The 15,851-nt window shown below is 38.1% G+C and overlaps 1 protein-coding gene across 1 annotated transcript in view; it reads left to right on the plus strand.

Annotated features, from left to right (window-relative positions):
- LOC134754459 (E3 ubiquitin-protein ligase MYCBP2) overlaps positions 1–15,851 on the plus strand; it is a 283,481-nt gene that overhangs the window by 247,001 nt on the left and 20,629 nt on the right. The window contains exons 60-66 of the mRNA XM_063690792.1: positions 3,285–3,472; positions 9,094–9,249; positions 12,992–13,147; positions 14,172–14,285; positions 14,432–14,520; positions 14,835–15,048; positions 15,661–15,833. Of these exons, the coding sequence (XP_063546862.1) occupies positions 3,285–3,472; positions 9,094–9,249; positions 12,992–13,147; positions 14,172–14,285; positions 14,432–14,520; positions 14,835–15,048; positions 15,661–15,833 (1,090 nt within the window). The remainder of the gene's footprint in view (positions 1–3,284; positions 3,473–9,093; positions 9,250–12,991; positions 13,148–14,171; positions 14,286–14,431; positions 14,521–14,834; positions 15,049–15,660; positions 15,834–15,851) is intronic.

Consider the following 15,851-nt stretch of genomic DNA (forward strand, 5'->3'; position numbering starts at 1 on the left):
TCTTATTAATTGTTACTATCTGCCTACGTCCAGTTAAATACGATTTTAGAAGTTCATTGACATTGCCGCGTACGCCATAATTATATAACTTATTTAACAAGATATTGGGATCGACAAAATCGAACGCTTTGGACATGTCCATGTACAGAGCGCAAACCGGTTTCTTTTTATCCATGTCAGTCATAATTCCATGTAGTAAGCTGTAAATCGCCATATTTATAGACTTGTTTTTCCGAAATCCATATTGTTCTATTGCAAACAATTTATAAGTTTCAAAATATTGATATAGACTATTATAAATAACCTTTTCTATGATTTTGGAAAAAATTTACAGAAGTGCTATTGGTCTATAATTGTCCATACATTCTTTGTCACCCTTTTTAAAAAGCGGTCGTACTACTGCAATCTTTAGCATTTCCGGGAATTTGCCGTATTCAATGCATAGATTTGTGATGTAGCAAATAAGTGGTGATATTATATGAGCAACTTTTTTTACGACTTTACAAGATACTCCATCGTGGCCAGTGCTATTCGTGTTTTTTAAAGAATTAATAATTGTGTAAATGTCATGGGGGTCAGTGGGTCTCATAAAAATAGAATTAGGATATGTATATGTCAAGGTATTATTATTAGGTATAGTTACTGGATCTAAATTATTATTTGACGTCACGTGATCTACAAAATGTGAATTGAAATTTTGTGCAATGTCTTTTGTGTCATTTATTCGTCTACCGTCACACTGAATGTGTGTAATGTTCTCTCTTAAGCAAGGAGATTTTGATTTTTTTATGACATTCCAAGTAGCTTTGGATTTATTTACAGAATTTTTAATGTAGTAGTCATTCTGTGATTTTTGGGTAAGTAGTATAATTTTTTTAAGTCTATTGGAATACGTTTTTAAATAAGTTTTGTTACATGTGTTAGGCGATAATCTATATTTCCAAAGTAATTCCCTTTTTTTCCTGCAGCATTTCCTTATTCCATTCGTTATCCACCTAGGTTTTCTGGCTGTTGATATCTTGATTTTGACATACGGAAAGCAAAGATTATAAAATAACTGAAAATGATTCATAAAGTGATTATAAGCTTCGTTGGGGTCATTAGTCATGTATACGTCATTGAAGTTTAGGTTTTCTAGACATTCAACAAATTTTGCAACGTTTTCTGTACTATAATCCCTTTTCCTTATAAACCAGAATGGTAAGACATAGGTTTTTTTGACTGGACATTTTAAAATCTGGGCTGTGTGATCAGAGATCGCCAAATCAATAACTTTGGTTTTCCCACCTCGTATATTATGTAGGATGTTATCGATACAAGTATTACTTTGTAGCCGAGTCGGTTCTGATATCCCTTGTTTAAGATTATAGCTCATTATTAAATTCCTAAAATCTAAAGAGTGAGTAGTTTTTTTGAGCATGTCAATATTAAAATCGCCACATACAACAACTTTCTTATTACCATTAAGACATATCTTAGATAAAATATAGTTTAATGTGAAATAAAACTATGAAAACGGATTATATCGCGTATATTGAATTTATAATACATCCCGACGTTTCGAACTCTTTACAGCGTTCGTGGTCAACGGGTGACCACGAACGCTGTAAAGAGTTCGAAACGTCGGGATGTATTATAAATTCAATATACGCGATATAATCCGTTTTCATAGTTTTATTTCATGAGTAACTATCGCGGTAACCGAAGACAATATTATATAGTTTAATGTGTTAAAAAATATGTTTATAGTATATTTATCGTATTTTGGAATTCTGTATATGCAAATTATGACAATACGATGTTCCGTTAGTTCTATAGCCGAACATTCAACGACATTCGAAATGGAAGAAGACAGAATTTCATGTAAAACTGTGTACTTATGATTATTTTTAACTAGAATACACGATCCGCCATTTCTGTTATCTCTTGAGTAAAGTGTAGCTAAGTTATAGTTCGTAATAGATAGTTGGTCTTCGTCGCCTGGCTTCATATTATGTTCTGTTATGCATATAACATCAATTTGTTCGTCCGAGTTCTTCAAATCTTCGAGGTGTACACTTAGAGTGTCAGCTTTATGAATTAAGCCATTAATATTCTGATGTAATATAGATATGTTGTTATACACGAAAAAGATCGTTAGGCATGGAGAAGCTTTTCTGACTTTTTTCGTCCTCGCAGTCTATAGTGCCCGCCTGTGGGCGTTCTTGAGTCTGATTGTCATGTAGTTTTGCAGGACTTTCTTTTGTATTCTGCGTGGTTGGCAGTTTGAATTCTGATCCGTTAATGAATAATCGATTGTTTCTCATTACCGCGAAATGTCCCTTACGACGTGCGATTAGAAGGAGCTCCCTTAACAATTTCCTTTTTTGAAGGGCTTCACTGTCTAAGACTTCTGAGACTCCGTATCCAGTATTTTTAAAGCATGATTTATTTTGCAGTACATCATTGGTAATTCTTTTACTAATGAGCTATCATAATTTTGCCGTCCTTTTAAAATTACAAGTTTTAACCCTCTGCGGCTGATGTGCGGTCTGTCAGACACCGCCAAGTAAACTTTTTGTTGGTATGTCGGCGTATGGCGTGATATAGCTCTGTCTCGCTCATTACCTGCCTAAAACGACTCGCGGCATCAGACAGTGATGCCCGTGTGGCGATGCGGTGCACACACCGGGAGATATGAGTTGTGGGTGTCCCACAGACGTGAGTACAGCAATAAGTCCTGGCTCTGACAGACCTCACCTCATAAAATTATGTAATTGTCCATAGTGTGAATAGTGTCTATCAGACGTCACCACATAAAAAAAAATGTTTCTATAGTGTCTGAGATACCTAACCACATAAATAATTATATTTTAGATGGCTGATCGAGGGAAAACCTTTAAAATAAGTACCAACTTCAGGACTGATTATTACCTTATTCCGTCTTTAGATTTTCTCAATTTTTCTTTCAGGTATAAATACAATGGTAAAAAGTAGGAAAATTATTGAATTCACTAGAAGCTGTTGTTTGTTTAGTTTTTTATAATTTTTTTGTGAGCCTTAGTACAAATTGTAAGAAACTTATTACATTTTTCTTATGTATTTTGTTTTTTAACCCATTTTACAATTTAATTTATTAAATTATTAATGGAATAATCGATTGATAAAACAATAGTTACCATTTTGCCATTAGTTTATTTTTAATGAATTATCGAAAATGAGGTCTGATAGACTCCACATCAGTAGAGTCTCTCTAAAAAAGTCACCACAGTTGCAGAGGGTTAATGCAATATGCATTTTGTCAGGCGCGTCCAGCGGCGCCGTGCGTGTGCGATGCGAGCTGCGCGGGCCGGAGGCAGCGGTGCGCGTGCGGCAGCTGCGCGTGCTCGGCGCGCCCGCCCCCGCGCCCGCGCCGCCCGCATCGCCGGCCGCGGTGATGCACGCCCTCGCAGAGGCCGACACGCTGCGCGTCTTCCGACTTCTCACCTCACAGGTTCAGTATACCTATCGCAATCTAACGACATAATCTATAGGTATTTGTGAATCGTTTCTATTGGCACCGTGCGAAGTACACGGTGGGAGTAAGTAAAACGATCGCAGCGCATAAGGTGGTAAAAATTTACAACTAACGGATTAGCGTCTTTAACATTTCATACAAGTTATATGGGTCGAAATGGAACTTTAATTTACGATTACTCCTGAGATATTAATTTAAATTGTATGGTGTAAGGGACCATTATAACTGTATGAAATGCCTAATATAACTAACTTATTTATAATATTTTATTATGTATATTTACTTATATATAATATTATTTGATAATTAATTAATACTGTATCAATGTAAATAGCTTTGCAAATACCACATACTATAAAATCTTTTTGTAGAAGATAAGAATGGATATAGTAAGTTATCCTTAAAAGATAGACATACACAATCGCGGACTTTTTTGTAGAGCAATGATAAAGAGGTCTTTCCACCATACATTGTTTTGTTATATCTCAAACGGGTTATGCAGCGTTTTCGATTAAAGCTTTTAGCCAGCGTGATTTTATTCTGACTTCATTACCAAATATCGTCATACTAGCTGTTGCCCGCGACTTCGTACGCGTGGATTTGTAACATTATGCAGCAATAGATATCAGTAGGGACGGTTAATCATTTGTTAATAATTATACAACGCATGAAATTTGTCTCATCTATTATAATATAATGCCCTTTTACCAAGTTTCATGTTCCTAGCTTAAACGAAAACTTGTACTACATATAAACTTGTACTACATCCTCTTGTTACCCCCTTAGGGGTTGAATTATTAAAAACGTTGAAATAACTTTTTTTGTAATATTATACAATGCCTTTCTAAGAAGTTTAAAAGCATTTGTAATGGATTCAAACTTTCAACCCCTTTTTAACCCTTTTAGGGGATGAATATTTAAAAACGCTTAAATTACTTTTCTTGTATTCTAAAAATATGCCTTTATACAAAGACTAAAGTCCTGTACGCAAAAAAAAGGTTTGATCTCCATACAAACTTTCAACCTCTTTTTTAACACCTTGGGGGATGAATTTTCAAAAATGCTGAAATAAGTTTTCTTCCCTTTTAATTAATTTTCTTTCTACATAGTTTCAAGTACCTAGCTTAAAATAAAATTAGGACCCCTACAAATTTTCAACCCCTTTTTAACCACTTTATGGGATGAATTTATAAAAACGCTAAAATTACTTTTCTTGTATTCTAATAATATGCCTTTAAACAAAGATTCAAGTCCCACACTCAAAGAAATGTTAGATCTCCATACAAACTTTCAACATCCGTTTCACCACCTTGGAGTATGAACAGAGAGCGAAACTTTGGTGCCGATGACAGACGTATGACGTCAAGCTAAATACAGAGTGTTGTTATCTAGATTATAGATACTTATTAGCCTCTTTAGTTTACTGATATTGAATCTTTAGTTGAGTTTTTATATGTACTGGACACGTATAAAAACATAACTAACTGTCTTTGTCATGTTTAAAACAATATTGTTGGAAATGACAACCAATTTCTGTTTACTTATTTTTTATTAGTAAAATATAACGGAAATATTATTGCTTAAAGTCGCTATGGAGTCTATGCAGCCGTATTTGCAGGAATTTCCTTTTCTGATTGTAAAAAATGAAAAACTGTACTGCTCCTGCTGTGACCAAAATTTAACAGCAAAAGCAAGCAATATAGAGAAACATTTAAAAACAACAAAGCATATTGAACGAGAAGGAGCGAAAATGACACAATACAACATACAAGCAACGATCCCACGAACGAACCATTGGCATTGGCATTGGCGAACGATTAGCGTTATTCCCATCAAAAGAAATTGATTTAAATGAAGAATGGTTGACCGTCAACAACATTTGCTCCAGGTGTGGTTATAGGAATTATGACCAGAGCGACGCCAATTTTGTTAACTAGCGAGAGGTTCAAGAATTATTTTGCCCTGAATGTACGTGTATCTAAATATTTTAAAAAAACTTCGACATTCAGAGGAACGTTTTGTTGTGTTGTTTTATTTACACGAGGAATAATATTTTTTGTTTGAATTACATTAGATTAGAATTAGTCATTACCCAATAAAAAATGTTACTCGTATCGTTTTTTAATGTTTACATTATTTTTTGTGTAAAGTACCAAGCATTTTTATAAATACACGATTATATATATGTATATTATCATTATTAAGAAACATTGAGGTGTTACGTTGTTTTAAAAAACATCCTATATGCGACTTAACGTCATACGTCTGTCATCGGCACCAAAGTTTCGCTCTCTGAGTATGAATGTTCAAAAACGCTAAAATCACTTTTCAACTCTTTTAATGATATACCTTTTAACGAAGTTTCTAATTTCTAGCTTAAAATAAAATTTGAACCCTATACAAAATCACTAAAATTACTTTTCTTCTATGCTAATAATATTGTTAGAAGAATTAAACGCAAACAAGTCTAGCAACACAATTTGTGTCACGTCACTATTAAAAAAAAAAAAACTTCTTGTCTACGTCTTACATCCGTGAGTTTCTTTCTGCTTTTCCTTAAGCCCTTAAATATTAATTAAAGCACTAATCAGTTTAATATTAGAGGTTTCTAAGAGGTTATGGGCCCAGTAAGACGTTTATACAAATATTCAAGTCCCGTACTCAATAAAATGTTTGATCTCCATACAAACTTTCAACCCCCTTTTCACGACTTTGGGGGATGAATTTTTATTAACGCTGAAATTAGTTTTCTTGTTTTTTTAATATACCTAATACCTTTGTGAAAAGTTTCAAGTTCCTAGCTTATAATAAAATTTGAACCCCAAGACAAACTTTCATCCCCTGTTTAACCCTGTTTGTAGGGGTTAAATTTCCAAAAACGTCGAAATATTTTTTTTGTAAGCTGCTATTATGCCTTTCTAAGAAGTTTCTAAGCATTAATATTTTGTAATGGTTTCAAATTTTCAATCCCTTTTTAACCCTTTTAGGGGGTGAATTTTTAAAAACGCTGAAATTACTTTTCCTGTATTCTAATAATATGCCTGTATACAAAGTTTTGAGTCCCGCATTTGATAAAATTTTTGACCTCCATACAAACTTTGAACCCCTTTTTAACCCGTTTAGGGGATGAATATTTAAAAACGCTTAAATTACTTTTCTTGTATTCTAATAATATATGCCTTTATACAAAGATTCAATTCCCGCACTCAAAAATATATTTGATCTCCATACAAACTTTCAACCCCATTTTTACCACCTTGGGGGATGAATTTTGAATAATGCTGACATAAGTTTTTTTTTCTCTTTTAATTATATATATTTCTATGAAGTTTCAAGTACCTAGCTTAAAATAAAATTTGGACCACGACAAAATTTCAACCCCTTTTTAACCACTTTAGGGGATGAATTTTTAAACACGCTGAAATCACTTTCCTTGCATTCTAAAAACATGCCTTTATGCAAAGATTCAAGTCGCGCACTTAAAAAAAAATGTTTGACTTCCATACAAACTTTCTACCCCCTTTTCACCACCTTAAGGGATGAATTTTCAAAAACGCTGAAACTTCTTTTCTAGTATTTTAATAATATGCCCTTATACAAAGTTTCAAGTCCCGCACTCAAAAAAAAAGATCTCCATACAAACTTTCAACCCCTTTTTCACCCCCTTAGGGGATGAATTTTGAAAAACCCCTTCTTAGTGGATACTATCGTCATAAAAGCTATCTATTGTAAATAATTCAGCTCTCTAGGTCCAACGGTTTGGGCTGGGCGTTGATTTAAGTGGGTCAGTCAGTCAGTCAGTTAGTCAGGACTTTTACGTTTATATATATATATATAGATTTTAACCAATTTACACAAAACCTTAACAAATTATACGCCTTAATGTTCCTCAAGAATCACTCTATTCATAGGTGAAAACCGCATAAAAATTCGTTCAGTAGTTTTCACTAAAATTATTACGATTTACCTACTTCTCGCTTAATAGTTTTGACAAAATACAAGCCTATAGTCAGGCCTCCTTCACTCGCTCAATGGTCTTATAAAAATTATATAATTCGTATAAAAATACCGCAAATCGATGTACAGGTTAGGCGTTTGGCACACACATACTAGAGGCCAAAACAAAATTTTTGACCCGCAGTTCCTAAAAAAATTTCGCTGCGGGGGGAGTGGTAAAACATTATTTTTCTTGTATGGAAAAAAAAAATACAATTCCAAAACCTATGGAGTGTGATATCATACGAAAGGGCTTTTTGAGGCGATTCTAAAAATATATCACATCATTACATTTCGGGCATTTTTTTAGGAACTGCGGGTCAAAATTTTTGTTTTGGCCTCTAGTATGTGTGTGCCAAACGGCTAATCTGTACATCGATTTGCGGCATTCCTTTGAAATTGGGGTCGAGCGGCTTCCGCTACAAGGCCACGCGCTATATGCCTACCGCTCGGCGTATCGTCGACGATACAATCGACAGAGGGCCGCCGAACGCCCGCCTGAGCGCTCGCACCGCACGTTTCCCGCGCTTACGCTTCGAAATGCCGAAACGACGTAATTATTGTGCAGTAGATGGGTGTAAAAGTCAAAAACCAAAGAAAACTTGTCGTTTTTTTAGGGTTCCGTACCCAAAGGGAAGTACTAAGACTTGGCTGTCCGTCTGTCACCAGGCTGTATCTCATGAACCGTGATAGCTAGACAGTTGAAATTTTCACAGATGATGTATTTCTGTTGCCGCTATCAACAAATACTAAAAAGTACGGAACCCTCGGTGGGCGAGTCCGACTCGCACTTGGCCGGTTTTTTCATTTCCGAGAGACGAAGAAAGGTGAGTAGTATTTTAAATCTATCTTTATGAATTTTGTCACTATTTATTTCTTTGAACCTAAGTAGATAAATCGTAAATTAAGGAGTTTTTTGAGTCAGGTATTATAAGTGCTGTTTTTAAATATTTGATCGACTAATATAAAATATGGTTGATTCGCAACATTCGTTTTATTACAATAATAACATAAGTAACAGTACAACCCTAGCGCATTCTTACGATGACGCGTTGGCACGTGGCTCGCACGGCGAGCAAGGCAGTCTCGACTCTTTGTGCGCGTACTTATGGTACATTTCTTCTCGTCCTGAGCAGCAGGTATAATATAAGTATTTTCGCTTTTGTATGGGAATTATGTATCTGTTACGTAGTAACTATTTATCAATCTGTGCTGTAGTTGCAACCGCTGTGTGGCGCTGTCATCGTGCACGGTCCTAATCTGTGAGTAGCAAAGATTCAGTCAGAATAAGGCAAATTTGTGCCTCGAATTTGGCAGCTAACGTTCATGGCGCTGAACGGCTCCGTACATGTGGTACCCTGGTTGTCAAAAAATTACGTTTGGCACAAAAAGACCAGTTACTTGGGGTCACGATTTTTTATTACCAAATCTTAGGCAGTAGTAAATCCTACATATTTTGTGCTATTTAAGCTCGATTACAGTAACATTAGCGATCCCTAGGACTGATCAACGTCACTCAGCAGTGAACTGTGAAACTGAAACTTGCCATGCAATGATTTGGTGCAACGTACCTTTACTGAGCGCCGCGCCGTTTTGTACAGGTGTTTGGTAAGCTGCTGGAGTGGGAGCAGAGCAGCAGCGAGGCGGGCGGCGAGGCGCCGGCGGCCGAGGAGGCGCTGGCCGACGACAGCGACCTGCGCGAGCACGTCGTCGGCATCCTCTTCGCCGGTCACAAGCTCACCTCACTACAGCGTCAGGTAAACCATATATAACATGGCTAATACTCATTGTTCCGAATACCTACCTACATCTCAGCAGGAATACATAAGAGAGTTTATGATTGATTGTTGATGTGGATGGATGGATGGATAAAAAAAATAGGCAATAATGAGGGTATAAAGTTCTTCTTTATGTTACTATTTAATAATAATATTTAATTTTTAAGTAAGTGATTGGTCCACACGAACTTGGTAGTAGGAACGAGCGTGGCACTCGCCTTATTCAGTTCGCCTTTGGGCAAACCTTAAAAATCTGCAACACATTCTTTCACAAAAAACCGCATCGTCGTTGGACATGGGTAGCACCTGCCGGAAACATCCATAATGAAATAAATTACATTTTATCATCCAGTAGTTACGTAGTCAAAGACATATCCGCTATCCGTTCTCAACCAAATACAGTTTAGTTCCGACCACAGACCGTTAAGAGTAAAATTAAGATTCAACGTGAAAATTTACAGACAACAGCTCTTCAAACAGCAAATAAGACGCCTTGACAAAGATACCCTTATTTCAAACAAAAACCAATTTAATTTAGAACTAAGTAATCAGTTTAGCCTTCTCGATAAAGTTGCAGATGTACAAGCACAGTATAATAAAATTAAAGACTGCATTAAAATAGCAAGTACTAAAATAAAACAACCCAAAAGACACAACAATAAACTAAGACAATCCACTATAAAATTAATAGAAAACAGAGAAAGGAACAAACATAACAGCAATCAATACTCATTCCTAGATAGAGAAGTAAAACGGAACATACGAAAAGATAATATAAGAGACTTCAATACAAAATTAGTAAAAATAGCCATAGAAACTCATACTTCCCTCAGATCCGCTAAAAATGGATTAAAAAATGGAAAATCATGGATCAAGAGTTTACGAGATGTGGATGGAAGAAAATACAGCAGCAGAGACAAAGTGATCGAAATCTGCACTAACTTTTATTCATCACTGTATTCAAATCCAACTGCCTCGTCGACGAGTGATAACTATTTATGTCCTAACACCATCCCTCCCATAACAGGTTATGAGGTCAATGCTGCTCTCAAGAGCTTATAATACCAGAGGAGCTCAGGAGAAGATGGTGTAACGACTGAAGCTCTGAAAACTTGACAAATTTATTTAACTCCATTTTGCACACCGGCGAATTTCCTCAAGATTTCTGTCACTAATTAGTACCTTGGCGGAACAGGCTTTAGGTTACTTTTCGCTCATGTCGTCGCAGACATGGGTATATTTGGTATCAGTGCATTCAGTGTGATGTCCTGAACACAAATATATTAGATGACAAGCGCGAAAGTGGTGGGGGGGGAGGGGGGGGGGGTCAAAAAGTCGACAGTACGAAGTTTTTTACCTTTTTTAAAATCATACCATGTGGGGTACCAAATGAAATGGCTTTGTGAGTAGATCACAAATATATAGCATTTTCACTACTTCGACTAACAAATTATTAGAAATCGTTCAAAAATTTCACAATCCACAGTTGACTTTGAACTGCTCTAAATTGAAAATAACTGAATGGATCATTCCAAAATACATACTAAGTGACTGTGAATATCCTCTATATAATGTTAAAAATAATTAACCAGATATAACCAAAAATAAGAAAAGTGCATCAAGTTAAAACAAAAAAGTATAATTTTCTGTTACAATAAACTGCAACTATTATTAAAACAAACAAAAAACCAGACTGTTTACATATATTTTTGAAATGGTCTTTTCACTAGCTTTCATTTGGTACCCATATTGCTATAGTAAGAAATAAAACAATCCCCCCACCTCCCTTTTTTCATTAGCGGGCGCCATTTTCAAAATTTATACGACATGAACGAAAGTCGATCTCTAGAAGACTTTTAGACCGAAAACCGTCCCTCTAAATATTATTATTCTCCATAAAAAAGGCGATAAATCCGACATCGGAAACTATAGACCAATTAATTTAATTTCACATATTTACAAATCATTTATCAAAATCATCGAAAACCGCATTGCCTCACTCCTGGACAAACACCAACCCCCAGAACAAGCTGGCTTCCGACTGAGCTTCTCGACAACAGACCAGATCGTCAATCAAATAATAGAGAAGGCCAAGCCAATGAGTTCAATATACCACTCTACCTTGCATTTGTGGATTACAGTAAGGCGTTTGATATTGTTAAACACTGCTGTAATTTCTGCTATGCGTGAATAACTAATCAATAACACTTATCTTGAGCTCATTGAAACCATCTACCGCAAAAGTACTGCATGTATCAAACTGCATGTTCCCGGTCCTAAATTCCGCATCCAAAAAGGTGTCAAACAGGGTGATCCGCTGTCTCCAAAGTTGTTTACCTCTTGCCTACAGGAAATCTTCAAGAAGCTGGCGACCAAGTGGGAAACAATGGGCATGGACGTCGGCGAGAAAAAAGGTTGACAAACCTGCGTTTCGCCGACGACATTGTCTTATTCTCCCACACTGCACCCCATCTAGAGAAAATGCTACAAGGCCTTAGCACGGCAAGTCTTGAAGTCGGACTCGAAATGAAGAGGACAAAAACAGTTAATGAACAATGGCGCGAAACGTGGGGTCGCGGTAGATGGGCAGGACATACAATATGTTGACGAGTACACCTATCTGGGCCAGATAGCATCCTTCCATAACAGGCAGTCCAAGGAAATCGATCGACGCATTCTATTCTATTCTAACCTACGGCGCCCAAACGTGGTCACTAACAGAAGCCCAAAAGTCCCGACTCAAGATTTGCAAGCGAGCAATGGAGCGCAGCATACTCGGAGTCCGTAGAACCGATCGGATAAGGAACACAGAGCTGCGCTCCAAAACTGGTATCGCGGATGTGGTTGTGAAGGCCGCCAAGCTCAAGTGGGATTGGGCGGCACACATCTGTAGGATGCACACGGACAGATGGGCCAAAATAGCGACCGAATGGGCACCACAGATCACCCGATGCAGAGGCAGGTCAAAAAGGAGATGGCGAGACGACGAATTAGTTTATGTAGCTTCAGATACCATAGAAAAAAATACAGCGAATTTAAATTTTTCATACAAAACTTGTTTTTGCTCTATTTCGTTTGTTTTATAAGCTGGAGCTATATAAACTAATTACATACCTAGATATACCTCATGTCATTGTATGTGCATAGTTTCATTACAATCTAACACGAAGGTTTTAAAATGAGAACGAAACTTCGTTTGTATGGGAAGGTGAATTTTGGCCGAGCTTGCTGCGGACTCTTAAAAAACAATTTTTCATCACACTTGCTCGTAAAAGGTGTGATTACTGATACCACATAGGCGATACGGTCCTTAAATCCAAAATTTTTTTAATTCCTAGGGCTGTAATGTACGTCCGAAATTAGGCAGAAACTTGTGTTTGACTTTCCTTATAGTCGAAATGAAAAGTAGAGTGTTAACTCGGGTAAAAGTAACCACCTCGCCCTCGAACTATTGGCACTGTCACGTCGTTCGAGCGCCAAAATATCTCGGGTGATATGGTTCACTTTCCACCCTTGGTCAACAATCTACTATTGCTTAACAGATTAAGGTTTGCAATATAACATTTAAAACTTTCGCGGTTTAAAGGTCGGTAAATAAAGGTAACAAAATAAATTCGCGATAGACCCGTTTCTAAATGTGATTTAATATGAGATTAAGGTTTGTCCAAAAAACCACACCAGAAAATGTCAACTATAAACACTATTTTTTGTGTGTACGAAGGTGATGTCGCACATAGTGTGTGCTATCGGGTGTGAGGCAGCCCGCGCGCGCGACGACTGGGAGACGGCGCTGCTGTGCGCCGAGGCGAAGAGCGCGGGACAGGCGCCCGCGCCGCACCACCACCAGGACAACTACTGCTTCGAAATGCTCTCTCTGGTCTGTCTTCATTCATACCTTATATGTATCCGCCATTCTTGCATGAACGACATTCCGTGTGCTATAACGCCTATAACATTAGACCCGCTAGCATGAGTTGGGTTCTCGCTCGCAACGCAACTCATGCTAGCCAGTCAGAAAGAGAAATCAACACGTTGCTCACACACGTTTAGTGGTTGAGAAGTTTCGCTGACTGCGTCTGTCTATTTGCACTAGGCAGTCATAAGCGCAGGACTTTCAAGCGCACTAAATTCGCCTGTATTTACTCGAAATATGTAGTAACTCCAACACTGAGCCGAGCGCACCCCAGGTTCTCAGTAAGCCGGCAAAACAAAATGCCGCGACAACGAACGCTAGGAGGATGATGATTACAGTTACTTCAACAACGTACTGGCCTCTGGTAAGTGACTTTATTTGTTGGGAATGATGTGTGTAGCACATGCGGTTTTACTTAACAATAGACAAAGGATAAGCCATTCGGGGCCAGCTACATATCGAACGACTATACAAGCTGAAACTGATACGCTTAGCTCGAGCTTCACACTCGCTTAGTCAATCAAAAATATGAAATTCATGCAAAAAAATACAAAAAGTAATAAATATCTGCATACACGTCTGGGGATCAAACCTGGATCGTCGCTGTTACCACCTGTTTCTAAGCGGCTGTTTGTCAACTGCGCCACTATAGGATATACGTAAGTCGGTGAAATTAGGCTACTTATTCTCGAGAAATAATTTAAACAAAAGAGGGCCGTGACGTGACGGGTTTTCGCGACGGCAAAACCTTACACTTTTCTTCGCCTAGCCCCATCCGCCAACCGTCCGATAAGAAACTTCTTTCCAATAACGCATTCTTTGCTACTCCTCCTGAAAGTTCCATTAGAGCATCTCGGTCGATATTATTATATAGAGATGTAATAGGGGAGGGGGGAGATGCCCCTCTCCCATTACATCCCTGTATTATTTATTGTAAACAACAAGGATAATATCAGTGCAGAATATTAACATTGTTATTCGATTGCAGCTTCTGGCTTTGAGCGGAAGCACCGTTGGGCGTTCTCATCTCGCTCAACGAACGGAGCTGCTTTCGGATTTGCTTTCACTTCTACACACCGGCAGCGAACGAGTTCAAAGACAAGTAAGCACTTACAATTTTTGTTATGATTAATATAAGTAAATAAATATGAAAAAAAAAACATTAATTATGCCAATATTTACTATTTTTAGTAAATTACATACATAGATATGAAGAGTCGTATAATAAAGTAAACATCTCTCTTTCAGGTTATATCTTTAGTACGGAGAATTATTATAGAGATACCACCACAGAAGATGTTAGCAGCTGTAAACTACGGCAACGATTTAACACCAAGGTATTTAATATTTTCAGTTTCTGTATCTACTAGACATAGTTTGTGTAGTTTATTACATTGTACTTATATGACTATGCAAATTAAAATATCAGTGTAATATGAATTATATGAATCAAAAGTGTTAGAAAATAGGAATAAATTAATTTTGTTTTAAAATCTAATGAAACAAAACAAATGCTGTTCCAATTAAGAATTTGATTGAGTTAATTTGTACTGTAAGATAAAAACAGGTTTTCAAATTTTCGGTCAGTAAATGAGCGACTGTAGTGTACAGATGTAGACATTTTATTTCTAGGTCATGATTATGTTTGTAGGGTGACGCTGGTAGAGCACCTGGTGTGCTATCTGGGCAAGGCGATCACGCTGCAGGTGAAGGTGAAGGGCGCGGCGGGCGCATCGGGCGCGTCGGGCGCGGCCACGCTGGGCGGCAGCGTGGCGCCCGCGCCGCAGGTGCCGTGGTTCATGCGCGGCGACACCACCAAGAAGCACGCGCACCTAGTCTCTAAGCTTCTAACTGACATGGCCGAGGTTTATACTTTTACTTATTGGATACCTTTCCATTGCAATGTTCAGTACAAACATCAATAATTAATGGGGTATAGTATATTTACATTTAGCCATTAATAAAGCAAAAACTCAAACGCACTAATAATATTTTAGGTTGAAAGGCTTGGCCAAACACACGGCGTGACGCAGCGCCGCGTGATGCCTGTTCAAACCGGTCGCGCGCGGATCGCGCCGGCCTCGCGCTCTCAACACGCCCTCATCGCGCCTTGTGTTTGGCCAAGCCTTCAATGGCGAGCGGGGTAGGTTAGAGCCACCTTACCGTGCGAAACCACGCTGGGGCAGAGGGAGATGATTTTATATGTTGGCTTTTTTATTTCAATTTCCTTTGAATTGAAGAGCAACTTTCCAAGTAGTTGTATCAGTCTTAGGATCTCGACTAAGCCCGCCGTCAGACACACCTAAATTAAGTTAAGAAAAATGTCTTGTTTCGTCTGAATGATTGGATACCAAACATATTCATTCTAAGAAATGTACCGACGACCCGCCACTGTCCTAAATACTAAATTATAAAACGTTTGGCGAGCGAGACCTGGTCATTTGTAGTGTTATAATTATGTAAGTTGCGTGGTACAGGGCAAGCTGTCGGCGGCGTGGGGCACGGAGACGCGCAGCGCGCTGGCGGCGCTGGCGGGCGCCGTGGCGCAAGTGGCAGAGCCTGAGCGCCACCCGTCACGCTGCGTGCTGGCGCCCACGCTCTGGATGGCGTTAGCGGCGCTCTGTGTCTGCGACCAGTCGCATCTCGACCTGTATGTGACTATTTTTAC

This window comes from Cydia strobilella, chromosome Z (assembly GCF_947568885.1).
Source record: "Cydia strobilella chromosome Z, ilCydStro3.1, whole genome shotgun sequence".
Lineage (NCBI taxonomy): Eukaryota > Metazoa > Arthropoda > Insecta > Lepidoptera > Tortricidae > Cydia > Cydia strobilella.